The 18,793-nt window shown below is 41.3% G+C and overlaps 1 protein-coding gene across 4 annotated transcripts in view; it reads right to left on the minus strand.

Annotated features, from left to right (window-relative positions):
• Positions 1-17,508, minus strand: part of LOC122089195 (protein CMSS1) — a 51,127-nt gene extending 33,619 nt beyond the window's left edge. For 2 of the 4 annotated variants that reach the window (XM_042658734.1, XM_042658733.1), the window contains exons 1-3: positions 17,044-17,505; positions 3,586-3,778; positions 3,327-3,399 (exon numbers count right to left, since the gene is read on the minus strand). In XM_042658734.1, coding sequence (XP_042514668.1) covers positions 3,327-3,399; positions 3,586-3,778; positions 17,044-17,344 — 567 coding nt within the window. In that variant the 5' untranslated portion in view covers positions 17,345-17,505. Of the gene's footprint in view, positions 1-3,326; positions 3,400-3,585; positions 3,779-17,043 lie in introns of all 4 variants that reach the window. The other 2 variants (XM_042658735.1, XM_042658732.1) reach the window with 2 other exon arrangements.
• Between the last annotated feature and the right edge of the window lie 1,285 nt (positions 17,509-18,793).

Consider the following 18,793-nt stretch of genomic DNA (forward strand, 5'->3'; position numbering starts at 1 on the left):
AGGATTTCGTAGGAAATTTGCTCTGATACCACTTGATGCGGATCCGGGTTTCAAGGAATGAAATTAGATCGCTTAGGACCCACAAGAATGATAAAATATCTCAATTTAAAGGTTGAGAGGCAATTTTGCAAATTCAGGAATATTCAAGCACTTAAAAGAGTGGAAAGTAACTAATAGGGTCAAACTGGAATAGAAAAGTAAAAGAGGGGGGTATTCTGGAATTTATCAAAAAGAAAAGGGAATATTAGAACACAGGTTTAGAAAAAAAGGGGTTCAATGTAAAAATACCTAATTAAGGGACTTAAGAATAAAAGAAGAAGGTCATATTCTTTCTTCTCACACTGCTAACCAGATGGCGGAAACCTTGCTGGTTTCGGTTGATGGAACTCAGCCGATTGGCCTCGGTTTGGCCTGAACTTCCAAACGAAGAGTCGCAACTACAGGACGGCAAGGACTCCAGCACCAGAAAACCTCGACAGTTCAGACCTGAACTCGTATTGAACCTGCAACTGGACTTGGCGATGGCAGAACTCAGACCTGATTCTGGTTTGGGTTTCTTCACAGCAGGTTCAAGCTTTGGAGGGGAACTTCTAGGATTGCTGTCACCTAGGGGAGGGTTACCTTCGATCAAAGTCTTGGCCAAAACAGCTCACACACAAAGGAGCTCGAAGCAGTTGAGTACAGCTGCAAGTATCTCCCAGAAACAGAGTATTCCCGGATCAGAATAGTAACAGTGACTACAATAAAGCATAGAGAGGAGAGGAAGACAAGAGAGGGAGAAGAAGAGAAGATCAGAGAAGAGAACAAAGAAGAAGAAAAGTTCAGCGATGGGAAGAGGGGGATGCAAGCTTCACGGCAGCCATGGCATTCATTCCAACTTTTAATTCTTCAAAATAACTTCAAATCTGTCCACAATGGACTACACAATTGTTTATAAAGACACCAAAAAGAACCTACCTTCCTAATCTGAAACAAAATTAGACTTGCATCTAAATCTAAAAGAAATAAAAATCTCACTCAATTAAGAATACTACCAAACAAGTTCTAGCCCTAAAGAGGAAAGTAAATAAAAGATATTTCTAAATCCATCACCCAACTGCATCAAGGGTTGATTGAAGACCAATAACCATTCACTCATGATCACAGTGGTGAAGCCTTCTTCCACACAAGAATCCCTTGTTTTCTGTTTCATCAAACAAGAGAATGCACCACAAACAATAGAAGTAGCACCAGTGAATGCACACCACAAATTTTGCTCATAAGGACTCTCAAACCATAAAGAGAACAAACAACAACTAACTGATTAATAGTGCACTAATACCAAGTGACAGAATCAGAAAATTTCTAACCAGCATCTGCAAACCAAGAGAAGAGGAGAAGATATGGAAAAAAACAGAATCTGGATGGGTATATTCATTAATAGCTAATTACAAGAAACCCCTTAGCATGCCCCTGAAATATAAGAAACATAACAAAATACCCCCTGCAGTATAAGTGTATAACTTTTAACAGAGACAATTTAGGAGTGACTCTGATAGAAGATAAGTGAAAGAGATACATTTGATGTGGTATGGACATTTGCAACGGAAGCCTTTAAGTGCAGTGGAAAAAGAGGAGTGATGTGACGGAAATTAGATAAGTTAAGAGACCAACGTGTAGACTAAAAATTACTTGGGAAGAAAGGTGAGAATAAATATGAACAGATTTGGGGTTAATCATATGGCATTAAACAGAGTTGAACAGTGAAACAGGATCCTTGTAGCTGACCCATTTAGTTGGGGGAAGGCTCAGTTGAGTTGTCACCATAGCAATTCAGTCGAAAAGATAAAATATCATAAGATGATACATGCCTAACATAATACTTTAGCAGTGACTCCCACAAACAAGAAGAAGATTATAACAACGACCAAAATTTACAGTAATCCTGTAAAAAGGCTACAAAAGATTATTTATTTGGTTGGTTTCATGTAACATGCAGTAATGCAGTGCTAATCTTGAACTGGTGAGATTTCGTGGGAGATAAGCTTCCAACAGGATGACACGTTAAGGAATAAAACTAGATATCCAATGCATTTGAACAAGGCTCTAATTGGATGAGAGAATATAATATCAGAAATCAGGCTTGATCCAATGGTCAATTTCTTAGGATATGATAATTGATAGTTGGTTCGAACAAATTAGAATAGATTTCAGTATCAAATAACAAGCCTAATGATAGTCAGAAATCTGAGATCAAAATAAGAAAACAGAACTTGAAAATGAATTAAACATAAATCAGACTTGTAGTAAGAAAATAGGAAAACAGTTTCATGTTTGAATTTTGAAACCATAAGAAGGTTATAAAGAGAAACCAATTGCCAAGTATGGAAGCAGAAAAGAAATCCAAGGTTAGATTTGAAGTTCCAGAAAATTCCTTGTTGGAGTAGGAAGTCAATTAACAAGAAAAAAGACAGAATTTTATGCCTAGAATAAAATCAGAAGTAAAAATCAATATAAAGAGAGAAGAGATTGCAAGAACTAACCTTGTAGTCAATGGAGGAGAAGAAGAAAAGAGAAGAAATCAGCTGTGAGGTACCAATCCCATATGCCAAGCTCAACAGCTTACAATTATATATATATATATATATATAAATAACCCATTCTTACCCAAAACCTCTCTCATTAATGGACGGGTTTATTACAAATACAAATACCTTCTAAAATTCCTAAATTGGCTCATAAAAGGACTCCTAATCATTCTCTTACATGACTTAAAGTATATAGACTTAAACAGAACTCTCAAAGTATGTGACGGACTACCTTGCAAAAAAGGCAGCGAAGAATGGTGTTTCTGAGGTGTTGGTTAGTTTCCGACTCATATTCTAGAAGAATTAACGTGTGATGCTTGGGACAAGCCAAGATTTAGATTCTGTTAGGTCTAGGCATGCTCTCTCTGCTGATGGCCATGCCGAAGGTGGAGTTAGTAAGTTGACCTGATGGTTTCAGCCTTTGTCTGGTTTGTAATTCAGTTTTCTAAATTTTGCTCTTAATAATATTTACCTTTTAGCAAAAAAAAAAAATGCAGAACTCTTAAAACTATTAAGTATCCTAATCTAACTAAAACACATCCTAACAAATAATCCTGTGTATTAACTTTACCCCAGTTTATGGGCTTATAATTTACAAAAAAAGACCTCTTACAATGAAACCCAAGAAAATAAAAGTCCCAAGGACCACAGAACCCATTGATAGGCCAAAAAAGGTCTTTCGAGGTCCAATCAAACAATCTGAATGCATCATGCAAACGTTGCATACATAAAGAAGTGAAATTATGATAGAGAAATGACCTGATCATCCACCTTCATATGCTTTGAGAATAGCTTTGCACCACAGCACTCTTTAGTCAACGGCCTTAAACCCCTACAGATTTGTAATAACCATGTAAATCAGTAGCAGCTAAATAACAATGGTTGCTTGACGTTAGTTCCAGCAAAAGACAATTGCAAAAGCCCCATAAAAGCACAAAATAATATGGATCCCCATGACTTCCTAATCCTATCCTCTCGTAACAGTTCAAAATTCAGACACACAAAGAGCTAGAAAGACCTGAGAAGCTCCAATGATCTTATAGCAGATGTGCTGATAACAATAACTGCTGGACTTCCTGGATCACTGCCCTCTAAAATCTTCCCTTCACAGAGCACTTCTTTCCATGATGCTCCAAAAGCAGCCTTCACATGCTTGCTCAATGTTTCAGCATCTCGCTCCAGGCCCTGAGATAGCTCCAGAATGCATGTATCTTCACACACACACACACACACACACACACACACACACACACAAAAAAAAGAAGAAAAAAGAAAGAAAGAAAGAAAAGGAACTATCAAATGATATATACAAATGTATCTACACATCTCAATAGACAAGAAAAATGAAATATTGTGGAAGTCAATAATCGTTAGGAGTTAGGACTCAACAATTTGCTAGGGATGACATTTATGGTCCAGACCAAATGTGCTAGCCCAGGCTCAGATACATCCAACTTTCCTGGTATATCAGGCTCAGGCTTTGAATTTGACCCAAGCAATATTAAACCCATAATATATCAAGCACATATTTACTGTATGCATATCATAACTGATGTAGTTTGAAGTATGAAGAAGAAAAGTAAGGACCAGAAGTATTCAGCCAGCCCATCGGGCCAGGCCAAAACCAGGCCCAAACCTGAGTTAACGGCCTGGTTCTTGGTGGATTTGATAAAGTACATCTTGGTTGACTAGACCACTAATGGGTGGAGCATATCTTATAAGCTGCAGATTATGTGGAGTATTTTTCCAGAAGATACAGAGCTGCCAAATCTGCCTTGCAAGGAGAAGATTATGAAGAGATTGATATTATATTAAGTAACCATTTGATTATTTTCTACTTTGCGTGCTTAGTCATTAGCAATGGAACCTTCCAATAGGGGAGTTTATCCGGGACGGACAATGGAACCTTCCAGTGGTGAGTTCTAATCTTCTTAATAATATGTTCAGAATTATTAAGGAGATCAGCCTTCCTCTTGGTCAGGTGGAGGAGTTTGTGCCTGGAAGCTGTCGCCTATGGGAACCTTTCCACGGCTTCTGCATGGGAAGAAATTAGGGAAAAATCTCCAAAGGTTTCTTGGTTCTCTCTGGTTTGGAGAAAAGGGCTTCCCCCTAGGTACTCTACCTTAGGGTGGCGGCTTGCCCACAAAAGGCTCCCAACGGACGATCTGGCTAAAAGGAAAGGCATTCAGCTGGTATCTAAATGCTTCTTATGCAACCAGGATGAAGACTGCATTGATCATGTTTTTCTTCGATGCCCTTATTCAGTCTGCAAATGGGAAAAATTCTGCGCATGCTTAGGAATCTCTTGGCCAGTGCTTCTTTTTGTTGAAGGGCTGCTCATGTGGTGGAAGTCCAAGGCAAGAATTTTAAACTTAAAAAAATCCATGGTTAATGAGCTTTCCCATTATTGCTGCTAATATCTGGTGGGAAAGGAACAGAGGGTGTCATGAGGATAAAGCTAGAACCGATGCCCATATCATTGAATTTATTTGCAAGGAGCTTGGCCTTTATTTGGGAAAATCGAAGGGAGAGGTGAAGAATATCAGCGATGTTTTATGCTGCAGAAAATTGCGTTTACCCACTGAAGCCCCCATTTTTGTTCCCCCTCTGGAAGTGCATTGGTGCAAACCTCCTCCGAACTGGATTAAAATCAATGTTGACGGTAGCTCCCTGGGGAATCCAGGAAGGGCAGGCGCAGGTGGTGTTGTGCGAGACAATGAAGGACAGGTATGCAATTCTTTCAGCATTTTCTTGGGCATCAAGAAAATCTCTGAAGCTGAGTTTGAGGCGGTCTTGGAGGGGTTGCTGATGGCAAAAAATTCTGGAGTTAGGGGAGTGTGGATTGAGTCCGATTCTGCTGGTGTGGTGGCTGCAGTGCAGAAAAACCAGATTCCATGGTTTGTGCTCCAACGTTTGGTGTCCATTACCCCATTCCTGAACTCTTATCTCGTGGAAAATTTCACACTTCTTTCGCGAGGCCAACGCAGTTGCTGACTATCTTGCAAAGAAGGCTTCAAAAACTGGGATTTCTGAAACTGCTGTGTCCTTCCCGAGGCACATAGTGATGGAGTTAGAGAATGATGCGATGGACAGGCATAGATTCAGATTCTGCTAGGGCCCAGCTTGCTCTCTCTGCTGATGGCCATGCAGAAGGTGGAGTTTGCAAGTTGCTCTAGTGGTCTCGGCCATGTTCCATTTATTTTATTTTTGCTTTTGATATATCTTCCTTTTTTCTTCCAATAAAATCATCTTTTAGCAAAAAAAAAGTCATTAGCAATGCTAGGCTTTATTCAGTTTCTATTTTGAGTTGTAATTAGTTTCTATTTTGTAAGTCTCTCCACTAACCAAGGAGAGTTTCTAGTTTTTGATTCAACACAGTTAATAAATGTAAAGGTGGCGGCAGTCTTTAAACCACCACCACCCCCTGATTTTTATAGCAAACTTTTGAGTGCTTTATGCATGTGTCTGCTTGTGAGAGATGACCACTGCTGTGAGAGACAGCCCCAGGTGAGATGCCTTTGAGAAGATAGGTTGGAGACCTACAGGTTGGGGGGAGACCGGTATGTCTTATTGTTCAGTCCTTCTTCATCTATTTTTCTTATCCTCAGAGTTCCGTCCTCATTTTAACTCTGCCGATTTGCATCAAGTTTTCTACCCCAATAACCTGCGCATGGTGCTAGAGGATTAGAGGGTATTAGCTGCCGTTTTCCAGCCTCTTCCCAATTTAGAAACTTCTCTTTCTTTGCTTTCTAATCTGGTTTTGCAGCACTTCTTTTATGGTTTCTACAACTGCAATAGACTGGATCAATAATCTCCATTTATATGCCGTTTCCTGACTTCTAATCCTGCTTTAGTATACTATCCATAGTTTTTAAGGCGGTAAGGCGACGGAGGCGTTTGAGGGTCTTTCGGAGCGCCTTAGCAATAAGGCGGGCATAAAGCGTCGCCTTATTGACTAAAGCGTTCATATGTAATTTTTTTATAAAACTAATCTATTTGGCTCAAATCTTAGTTGAATCCTATTACTCATATGTTAAATAAATATTGAAAGTTCATATTCAAACCAATGTAAGATATTCATAAAAAAAACAAATCAATAAAGTGAATAAACTAAGTTCATCTTCATCAATTATCAATCATCATAACATATTAACATATAATATAAATACATAATTATGAAGCAAAATTATAAAAATAAAGAAAAGAAGACATACAAAATGCAAGTATTTATTATATTTGCCTCTATGATGCCAAAATGAGTGCCTAAGCCCTAAGATCATCCACTATATTTCTACTCCTGTTAATGAAGAATGAAGCTCACCGCTACCAGAGCAAACTCACCGCTACCGGAGCAAAATGGTCGCCTAGATAAGTGGTTCTTCCTTGTTTCTTGATTCCTTCTCAAAGCCCTTTCTTAAAACCCTTAACAAAATCCAAACCCTATTTGTGAATCGTGTTTTTGTTTTGTTTGTTTTGGTTATTTTTGGTGGAGTAAAGTTGATCACATACATCTCAAGTGTTAATAAAATCATACACCTACCAATAAAAAATCTATATTTGGATCTTCATCAAGTAATTTTAAAATGTGTTTAAAAAAAAAAAAAAACCCATAAGGCACCACTTCACGTAAGGCGGAGCACTGCCTTACCATCTCTAGACCGCATCAGCGCCTTGTAGTAAGGCGTCGCCTTAGCAGCGCCTTAAAAACTATGATACTATCCAATTCTGTGACAGACCTATAATCCCACATGCAGATGTTGGATGTTGATCACACTTTGAGGTTTTATTTATCATGTCCACAGGTACATTCGACCAGAATTCTGTTCCTATCAGATTACACTGTTGTGAGTTACAGAACATCCCTTATTTCTGGCTTTTCTCTAGCCCTGCAATCCTGGTTATTCCTGGTTTTCCTTATCACGGTGATTAGGATCCCATCAACATCTATGCAAAATTACTAACAGAATTTTTCAGTTTTTCTTACACATTGAATATATATTAGTTACTAAACCTAATAAGTTATGAATAGAAGTTGATATAGAATACAAAGGACAAAGTTAAACTCAACTTTGAACATATCAACTGTTGATGTGTGTTTATATAGATTGTTGTAGCCCTTACTTGAAAGCTTGAGCTTTTGGGATAAGCGGTTGTAACATGGTATCGGAGCCAGAAGGTCAAGTGTTTGATCCCTAGTTTTTTTCTGTGCTGTTGTACCCGTACACTTTGTGCCCCTTGGTGCCATGCGATGGTGTCACGTGCAGAACCGTGTGCTTATGGCCTGCACATGCAAGGGCATGTTGATGTGCATTGACATACATATGGTAGCCCTTACTTAAAAGCTCAGAGTAACTTATGGAGTTTGATATGGAATTTACATAAATGTGTCAATCTAACAGATAATGATCAAAGATAAATAGATTAACTTGAGAATAGCCTAATGCAAGTGCAATTTATACATAAGGGAACAATGGAATAGCCCTAAACTATATTGTACATGTGAACTCATAATGTAATACATGTCAATGGTAAATATTGGAATTTTCTCTTGCCCAGACAAGCCAGGTTGAACCAGACAGGAGGCCTCTCTTTACAGCTCAGAGTTGTTGGTTGGATTGGGGCCAGCCCAACCTAATGCCCATAATGTGCAGTGCTAAGCCCAGAGAACCATCAAATTTCCTTGCTTGCCTGGTAGCTTTGTGCATGGGGGTAGGTACTAAACAAACTTGAAGCCAAGAAAGCGGAAATCTATGCTAATCGGTGAAGTAATAGCTTCAGTTCCCATTGTGTTAAATCAATATGGTGAGAACCTAAGCCATAATAGTTGAGGAAAACTCCAAGCTTCTATTCACATTATTTCTTTTTCCTCATTATTTTATAACCATATGATCCTGAATTATTTTGTCACCTCATTATAATGCTTCATATATTACTGTCATAACAGATCCTGGAGAAATTATTATAAATAAAAAAAAAAGGCAGGTTTTTTTTCTTTTTTATGAACAATCTGAGAGAATAATTCATGATTGTGTGTGTGTGTGTGTTTTTTTTTTTCTAATGAATAAATAATTCATTACCAGGAAGAATAATATACAAAGGGGGGGAAAAAGCCAAAAGGCCAAACTAAAGGGGGATGGGGACTACAAAATAGGAGGGGGGATTCTATAGGATGGCCAAATGGATTTGAGAGCCTTCTTCTAGATAGAAGATGAGAAGGTACAAGAGAAAAAGAGGTGGTCAGCATCTTCAGAACCCTTCAAACACAGGTAGCAGGACGGGGGGACCCGGATGTGTCAATGGATGACGAAGGATTGTGTAGGGAGGCAACTGGAGAGAGCATGCCAGACAGTGAAACTGTGGCGAAGGATATGGCCTTTGAACCAAACAGTTTATGCCAAAGAACAAGCACAATTTTGGTACGAATAAAATCCCACGCAGAGGCAGAAGTGAAGGAGCCCGTAGAGGAGGGCGACCAAATAATCTCGTCGCCCCTTCCACGATGCCCAAGGGGATGGGCGTAAGAGCAGACCAGAGATCCGAGAGGGGGGGAGGAGCAGGGGGACCAGCCGTTGGGGGAGGATGGAAGACACCCTAGAACATCTGGGAAGGCTAGAGGCAAAGATAGCTTTGGGAGGGACCAAATTGGCGAGGATACCTGAAGGATATTATGGATCAAGCCAAAGGGAGGTGGAGGAGCCATTGCCAATACATAGGAGAGGTCGTTAAAGGCAGCAGGCCTAGATGAGAGGATAGAGAGCCAAATAGAAAAGGCACCTAAGGAGGGCACAGCAGACCAAAGGGATTCATTTTTAAGAGGGGAGGAGTAGATCCAAGAGACCCAAATGCAGCGATGTTTGGAGACAATCTTCCAGATGAGCTTGAGGATGCCGACAGAGTTGGTACCAGTAATTGTTCTTAGACCTAGCCCACCTTCAGCCCTTGGGGAGCAGACTTTAGACCAGCTGATGGGTGGAGGAATTTGGAGGTTTCGACACCTTCCCAAAGGAAGGAGCAGAGACGGGAGTCAATGGATTTGGCAATGGAGGGGAGGGTGGAAATGCCAAAACAATAAAGGTACAGGGATTAGAAGACAGACTTGATGAGGACAAGGCGACCAGCATAAGAAAGGAGTTTTCCTTTCCACAGTGGAGATTTTTCTTGATGGAGTCAAGAATGGGGGAACAATAGTGAGCAGAGAGTCTGGAGGAGATGAGGGGGAGCCCGAAGTACTTGACCAAGAAGGAGCCTAGGGAGAAACCAGAGATGGCCAGGAGGTGATCTCTGCGGGAGTCCGACACACCCGAGAGGAAGATGTTGGATTAAGGAGGTTGTTGCGGAGGCCAGAGAGGGATTCAAAATGGTGGAGGGAGGTCATGATAGAAGAGATGGATCTGGGGTCAACTTTGGAAAAGATCATGAGGTCATCAGCAAAGGCGAGATGGGTGAGCATGTTGAGCATTTTTTATATACAAACTAATTCAATTATTTACATCATTTAAATCCCAGAACATAGCTACTTTAGGTATTTTCTCTTATTTTCAGAATTCAGGCCAAAAGTGAACCAAATGGAGTACAAGTGTCAAATTCGGCCCAAGGAACCAAACTCTAGCCATTCTAAAGATTCCCTATTCGCAAAATCTGCAGAATAAACTCTAAGGATTTCTTATGAAGTGAACGATTTCTACAAGGAAGATTTAGGTTGAGTCAACCTTCTATTTTGGTTTTAAACCACATGTTGGGATGAATTTTTAATAGTTCATATTTATGATCTTCTATACAACAACAACAACAATCATAACCTTATCCGAACTGAATGAGGTCGGCTACATGGATCCAATATGGAAAATAGAAAGGAAAGAAGCATAAAGGATAGGTTAGAAAAAAGAAACATAGGGATAATAGAAGAAGGTACAACAACATAAAAAGATGCATCATGGAAACATCCCCTATAGGGGGTCAGCAACACGGATCCTTGTTCTCCACGCAACTCTATCTGAAGTCATACTAGGGTCGAGCCCTACACTTTGCATATCTTTTCGGACTACTTCATTAATAGTCCTCTTAGGCTTGCCCCTACCTTTTCTAGTTCCTTCCAAGTGAATCTAGTCATTCTTCCTTACTGGGGCCTCCATAGGTATCCGTTAGACATGGTCATACCACCTCAACCGGCTCTCACGAAGTTTGTCTTGGATTAGTGCAACCCCCAAATCATTTCTAATACACTCATTCCTTACCCTCTCTCCTGGTCTTGCCGCACAGACCTCTCAAGTCTCAACATTCTCATCTCCGTTACAGTCAATTTATTCAAAGTACTCTTCTTGACTGCCCAACATTCCGCTCCATACGTTATAGTTGGTCATATAATTGTCCTGTAAAATTTTCCCTTAAGTTTAATAGATATTCTTTTGTCATATAACACTCCCATCGCACCTCGCCACTTCATCCACCCCACTTTAATCTTATAGGCAACATCATCCTCTATATCCCCCTCTTTATCAATGATAGACCCCAAGTATTTAAAACAGTCCCTCCGGGGACAATATTCTAGAAGAATCCTATCATATCTTCTACTTTGGGATTAAGAGAAATATTGTAAAGGGAATTAGATTATCAAATTTTGGGTAGTTTTTATTATAGGTTTTGATTTTTATTTGCTTTCTATTTTTCTTTCTTCTCATTCTTTAGGTAGCTGAACTCTATAAATAGAGAAGCTCACTTCTCTCTGAGAAAACCAAGCTCCCTCTCCCCTCTCTTTCTTCTTTCACTTCATTAGTTTAGCTTTGAATATTTTATGTTTAAAAGTTGTAATTTTTTTAGTTGTAATTTTACCTTAAGTTAATAGGAAGATTTGGCAATTTTCACTTTTTGTAATCTCCATACAAGTTATTGGAAGCAAGGAAGATTTGAAGATTATTTTACAAGCTGGATTTTTCTCTTCTCAAGCCTCTGCATTTCTCCATTCAAGAAAGTTCTTTTTTTCTTTTATTTAATTTCCAGTGCTATGTCTTTTATTTTTAGTTAAATTAGTATAGTCAACTCTCTTAATATTTGCACTCTGCCTAATTTGGAAGTGTGTTAATTAAGCACTTAGCCTCCCTGAGTTCGACCCATAACTACAGCTGATACTATAAGCTTGCAGTTAGTATAATTAGTGTGGCTTACATTTGAGCCCAACAAAGCATGAAGGCTTTAAATTTAGGGATGGGAGAGATGAAGTGGAGGTCGGTAGAGGATTGGATAGAATAGGATAGGACCTTAAGGGCAAGAGAGAGAAAAGGAAGGGGAAAAGGGGGCATCTTGACCTGATGCCAACAGAAGAGGGAAGTAACCAGTAAGGCTACTATTGATGAGAACTGAGAATTTAGGAGTAGAGATGTGGGAGTGAATCCAATGAACGAAAGATGGAGGGAAGGACATCTAGAGAAGGATTTATTAATGAAGTCCCAGTGGATAGAGTCAAAAGCTTTGTGGATGTCAATCTTACGGAAAGCCGTAGAGGAGTGTGACTTACAATCAAATCCTTTAACGATCTCGTGACAAAGGATGATATTGTCAGCAATGCTTCTGTCGACAATGAAAGCGGATTGATTGAAGCTGACGAGGGAGTCAATAACCTTCTAGATCTGATTAGCCAGGATTTTGGCAATGAATTTGTCTAGGAGGTTGTAAAGGGAAATGGGCCAAAAATCAGCCATAGAAAGGGTGCCCTTTTTTTTTGGGAATGAGGAGAGGAAGGAGTGGTTGATGCAGAAATTTAGCTGGGTTTAAGAAAAAAGCTTTTGATGGCGAAGATGAGGTCATCGCGAATAATGTGCCAATAGGAGGAGAAGAACCTCATACTAAAACCATCGAGGCCCAAGGCTTTGTTGGACTTATAGGAAAGGATGGCAGCCAGAATCTCATCATCAAAAGGGATGGCAAGGAGGGAAGAAAGGAGATGATCGGGGACAAATCTGTTTAAGAGGTTGGGGGGATTAAGGGAGAGGAGGAAGGTGGGGTAGGGTGGAAGAGGTTAACAAAATAGGAGACCGCTTCGGACTTGATCTCAGAGGGCGACGTGAGGTCAACCCCAGAGGAGGAGAGAAGCTTAGTGATGGAGTTGGAATTGTTATGGACTTTTTAGAGACCGATGAAAGTATGTAGAGTTGGAATCCCCAAGCTCGAGCCATTTGATTCTGGATTTTTAGCGGAGGAAACTTTACTATTAGGAAAGAAGGGAAGTTAGCTCAGAGGCAGTCAGCTTTTCTTCCTCAGCAAGCTCAACATTGAGGATATCGAGTTGGAGCCTGGCTAGGATACAGTCAAGCCTACCTTGACAATCCTTGACTCTATCAGAGATGTTCCCAAAGGAGGAGTTCCAAGCTTTAACTGCTTTGACATTTTTAAGCTTTTTGGCGAAGGCAATAAGAGGGGAGGAAGAGATAGGAATTGGAATGGCCCAGGAGTCGTAGACAATGGGAATGAAGTCCTCATAGAGGGTCCACATGGCAAAGAAATTGAAGGGACTGGGGCCAAAAGAGATTTGGGTTGAACATAGAGGGAGATTAGGAATGATTAGAGATGCCTGGGAGATCGAAGCAAGCATGAGAGGAGGGAAAATGATTGAGCCAAGTCTCATTGACTAGTCACCCGGTCCAGGCCAGTGCGACGATTATGCCAAGTGAGCATAGAGTCAGACCATCTAAGGTCACTCATGTTTATGTCATCGATGCAATCGTTGAAAGGATCAACAGAAGAAGGATAAATGGGGGCCCCTCCAGATTTCTAATGGGTAACACGAACCACACTGAGGTCACCCCTAATGCCCCAAGGGGCAAACGAGGAAACGGGGGAAAAGGAGTGGATGTCAGCCTAGAGAGTGTGCCTTTCAGAAGATCAATTAAGAGCATAGACACCGAGAAGAAAAAGGGAGGGGATCCAACAAGAGAGGAGAAGTAAAAGTGAACGACTTGAGGGGAGGAGGCAATGGGAGTTACGTGCAAGAGGAGAGGGTTCCAGAGGATCTAAATGCGACCATTGGGAGAGTGATCATAGTTAGAGTAGAAGGACCAAGAGGGGGCTAAAGAAGCAGCAATATGGGAGGCATTAGCCTGGAGGATTTTGGTTTCCAAGAGGTAGCACAGGATGTCTTTAGAGGATTTGAGGCGAGAACAAATCACAGCTTGCTTTGCAGAGGAATTGAGGTCTCTGACGTTCCAAATGACCCACAAGATCATTTAAATAGGGGAAGGGGGGAATCAAAAGCTCAGCAGAGATGGGAAAGGACTTGGAAGACGAAGATGAGATTTTGGTCTTGGGTTTGGGTTTGGGTTGGGTTTGGGTTTGTGTTTGGGTTTGGTTTTGGTTCTGCAGTGGTATTCTTTGAGGGGAAGGGCTGGTGGTTGTGCAGGGGTTTCCCAGTCGCTTTGGATAGAGTGCAAGGTTTGATGGGCTTCATCTTTCTTTGGGGGGCAAAGGATGGGAAGGTATGCACAGGGGTGGAGGGAAGGTTGGTGGTAGGGTTATTGGGGATTAGAGGCCGAGTCACAGGGGAGGTGTGGTTGCCATGGGGGAGGTTAGCAAAGCTCTCCTCAAAAGACAAGGGAGAAACTGAGTGAACAGGGAGTAGTATGCTATTAGTATCTCCAACTAGGGTGTTAACAGTAAGCAAAGGGGCTTGCGGACCAAGCAAGGGGGCCTAGGAAGAAGGCAGCTTCAGGGGGCACAGGGGTTCTTTGATCGAACCACAGGCAAGTCATTCTTGTTCACAAAGGGAGAGGAGGTGGTGCTAACCCCTTCAAAGGCAGTTTCGTAAAAGTACGCTTCAGGGCCTTGGAGAGGCCAGGGATGATTATCTGAGTGCCAATAGCTGCTGACCAAAGGCAGGCCAGAGAAGCCTCAAGAAGGACAGAGGAAGGAGAAGTGGTGTTGGCGCCTTCAGATGCGGATGGAGACGTGGCGTAGGAGACCGGTTGGACACAACCGATCACAGACGAGGCTAACAAGGGGGCCAAAGACCAGTGGAAGGCGAGCTGGTGTTGATGCCTTCAAAGGCGGTTGCAGACATGGCTGAGATGGTCGACTAGCCAATTTTGTCCTTCAGTTTCAAGGGAATAGACCGTTGGATCAAGGGAAGCAGGCCAAACGATGGGATCAGAGTCTTCGAAGGCCTTCGGTTGTGCCATACGGCTGCTATTCCAGCATCGGTGTCTTCTATGAGGACTAATGGGTTGATCTTGGACCGAAGAAGTGGAACGATCTCTTGTAGTTTCCTCTGGCAAAGAGGCATGCTTATCTTGGTGAAATCTGACAGTGTTTATCAATGGTTTCATTACCGTACAGCATGAAGTTTGATGCTTAAAGGTCTTGCATGAAGTGCAATGAGGAGGGAGCCACTCGTATCAAACCGATTGAGTGAAGTAATATTCCTCATTTCGTAAATGGAAACTAAGGCCGGCGGGATGCAATCAGCAGTAATTTCAAACAAAAATTCAAGCGTAGGATATTTTGTCCATTGTCTTAGTTCGAAAATCCAACAAGAGAGGCTTTCCAATGATAGATCCCATGATACTGAGGCCCTCCAAACACTAAAAGTGAAGGGGCAGCGATGGGAGGGTGATCCATATCTAGATGGATTTGTAATCAACCTTGCTAAGAGAGGTAAATTTGTCCCATTGCCTAAGGAAGATGGACTTGCGGCCTACTTACCAAGGGACGGCTTTGAGGGCAGTGGTCTTGTCGGAGACATCTAAGAAATCAAACACGAAAAGGCCATTGTCCAGCATAAAAGTGGAGAGTCTACCCTTGATACACCATTGTTTAGAGAGGGAAGCTTTGACAATGTGGAAAGGTGGGCAGCTGCCTAGAAAATGTCTAATAGGCAGTTTTTCCATTTAGCATTCTCGGACGCAAGGATCCCAGAGGGGAAAATGCCGACAGGCAGGTCGCTGATGATCGAGGGAGGAATGAAGTGAAGGGTATGTCCCGCAGGGGAAGGAAGGAAGGAAGGAAGGAAGGAAGGGAGGGAGAGGGAGTAGAGGCAGAGGCTACAAGATTCCATGGCTTGGGGGTGGAAGGGGGAGGAGGAGGGAGAGGCGAGGGGACCATAGGTGGATGGAAGGTGATGGGAGGGGGGAAGGGGGAGGGAGGAGAGATCCGACGGGGAGAGCCGTTGGAGAGGGTTCGGTCATCCAAGAGACAGTGACACACAATTCATGATTGTGTATTAACTGGCCTATCCAATAGATTGGTCATCCATAAATATTTTCCAGGCATAAATCATTTGTATTGCTCATCTGTGAAGCTAATCATGCACAATTACTACTCACATCTATGTCTAAGTTCTTGGAAATTGGCTCGGTTGAAGCTTGGCTTGACAGATAATTATGCAAGGGCCTACTTAAAACTAAACATACTGCAGGAACACCACACCTACCTCAAGTTCTGCAATACTGATTTATGATAAGCTACTATGAACCCTCATGGCTGAAAATTGTCTAAAGGATCAGCAATTTCTCTTTTAGAACCTTTAGGCCAAGGCGATAGCCATTGACCAAGCCACCAAGGCATTCCAGAGTATAATGGATAGGGATTTTCCCCATACTGTATCCTAAATTGAAAATTTAAAACAGTTGTCCACATTTCCATATCAATCAGTACATGTCTTTGTCACCATGAAGGCAGGAAAGTACAACGAGTCTGGGGAGATCCTGACATTAAAAGAATCTCTGATGGACCATGTTCTTGCTGAAATAAATCCTAAGGTCCTGTCAAACCGCCAAAATCATTCTCCCATAACTCTGTCTCCATTCTGTTAAAATCATTCTCCCCGTAACTCTGTCTCCATTCTACTATGGCTGATTCCATTCATAAAACTTTGTGTCGATAAAATGCCACTTCACTATGTTGTGACTTGTGATATGAAATAGACAAAATTGTAAATTAAAGGCTGCTCATTCTTCTCATTCAAACACTGAGTCAATCAGTGTTACATCACACTCACACATATAATTGTGCTGTAAAAGAATATTTCAACTGTTGGGTATCACATCATATATACATAATCGCAAAATTCATAACCATGTTTCCTCTGGGTCAAATCACCAAAAGTTTGTCTAGGTGCATAAGAAAGTCAAATCATTTAAACCCCAAAAAGCGTATGTTTTAGACCCAATTACATAGGCATACATTTAATTGACCAGAGACAGAACACAACACTTAGATGAAGTGATGAACTCAACCCAGTAGAGTTGGAATGAGTCAATATAGGACTGTAAGTTGGTTTAAAAAATAAAAATAAAAGGCGTAAGTTTTAGTGAATTTCCTCAATTACAAATAGTAACAGAGATCTTGTTGGATTCCTCTGGGCCTAAAAACATCTTTGAATGCAAGTTTTTCCCATTTTCCTGGTAGTAGTAGAAGTATGAATTTCATGGGTTTTACTCATAATTTACAAACATTTAAACAGAAAATTCAGAGAGAGAGAGAGAGAGAGAACCTTTGATTGCTTCTAGCTCGAGGGAAGAAAGCTTTAAGCCATTGGAAGATTGGAAACGATCCAGGAAGAAGTTAAGCTGCTGAGAAGCAGTAGCGTGGTTTGAAAGAAGTTGATGAGCTTTAGTTTGTTTTTTGTTGCTCTTCTCATTATCGGTTTTCACCTCCGTCTTCTTCGACTTGGCTCTGTTAGGACCAAGAGGTATTCGATTAGGGTTTTTGAAGGAGGTGGTCTTTCTAGCTCCGCAGTTCTTGTCCTTTGGCCGCTTCTGTTTCTTGCCTTCACTAGGTTCGCCGCTCCCCATGTTTCTAGTCGTTGCTCCTCTACGTTCCCTCTTTACTTCAGTTTATTATGACCGAACATGTTACAGAATACAGGGTTTGGACTTTCGCACCTAAGTAGCAGCTGAATTGGCAATTTGAGTACAGGGCTTTTTTTTTTTCCTTTTGGGTGGGGGGGCGCGGGTGGGGCGGGGGGTTAAAGAGACTGCAGGGTTTTAAGAACAGGTATAGGTCTCTGCCGAACCCATTCAAATCATCTCGGAATCGGCCAAAATCAGTCCAATAACCCTAGAATCGGCCATTTGATCTAAAAACCCATCGATTCAAGGGAATTTTTGAAAGAATACTCCGATTCAAAGCGGCAGAAATTGGGATCAGTCCCGATCGATTCTAAGGTGAATAGGCTGATTCTCGATCCTTGAGTTTCGATGATACCACCTGAGAGAGCTAGAGAGGATTGATTGGCCATGGAGCAAACCAAAGAAATGCATAACGCCAAAAGAAGAATATCCCAACTCAAAGATGATAACAATCAAGGAAATGACACAATCTTAGTCGATGCAATGTTGATCTCTACTGATGCCCAAGGGCGAGACCCACGATCAAAAGAGAATCCCACATAGAGATGAGATGCACAAAGCCCAAAAATAAAAAAGGGAACCTCATAAATGAAAAGTCGGTAGGAGAACAGGAAAACAACAAGATTCTCAATTTCTGGAAGATCCGACTAGTCACCATCCAACATGAGAGTCACGAGGAATTCTACTATTTTTTAAACCCTATTTGAGTGATGATGTGTCAACCTAATTAGTGCTCGGACTGATCCCCGCCTAAGCCTGACCCTTTAATCACTAAATGAAATTCTCATTTTACCCCCAATGCCCAAAAGCTAAAGATAGGCAATGTTAAGACATGTTTTTAATATAAAAAGGGGGAAAAATAGGTTAATTGAATCTTACCTTCAGCTAAATGGTTGGGGGTTATAGGATTTGTCTCATAGACATGTTAAGATATGTTTATAGTCAAAGCCCGTTGATTGTTAAATAGGCATTTACCCTATTAAAGGCCTAGTTAAGGAAGCTCGATTAAAGCCCTAGCCCGACCAAGCAAATATAAATTGTACCATACCCACCCAATGTAAACAATCAGTCATGGTGCAGGGCTTCAAAATGGTCAAGCCTAATTACACCCGGCCAAGACCGACCAAGCCCGACTGACTAACACCGCTAACTAGAGTAGTCATCCTGGGGATGATCATTATCTAAGGCTTGTGTCTGTTTGTCAATAAATGAATATAAAATAGGGGAAAACAACCATAATTGGTCTTGTTCCCTACACCCTCTCACATGTTTCTGTGAAAATGACCCCTCTGCCCCTATGTGCTCATTGGTGGATACCCGTGTGCACTCCCCCATTGCCCCAAGCCTTGGCATAGTAGCCACATGACCAGTTATCGTTCTCTTGCCCAATAA

The sequence above is a fragment of the Macadamia integrifolia genome, chromosome 9, assembly GCF_013358625.1.
Source record: "Macadamia integrifolia cultivar HAES 741 chromosome 9, SCU_Mint_v3, whole genome shotgun sequence".
NCBI lineage: Eukaryota > Viridiplantae > Streptophyta > Magnoliopsida > Proteales > Proteaceae > Macadamia > Macadamia integrifolia.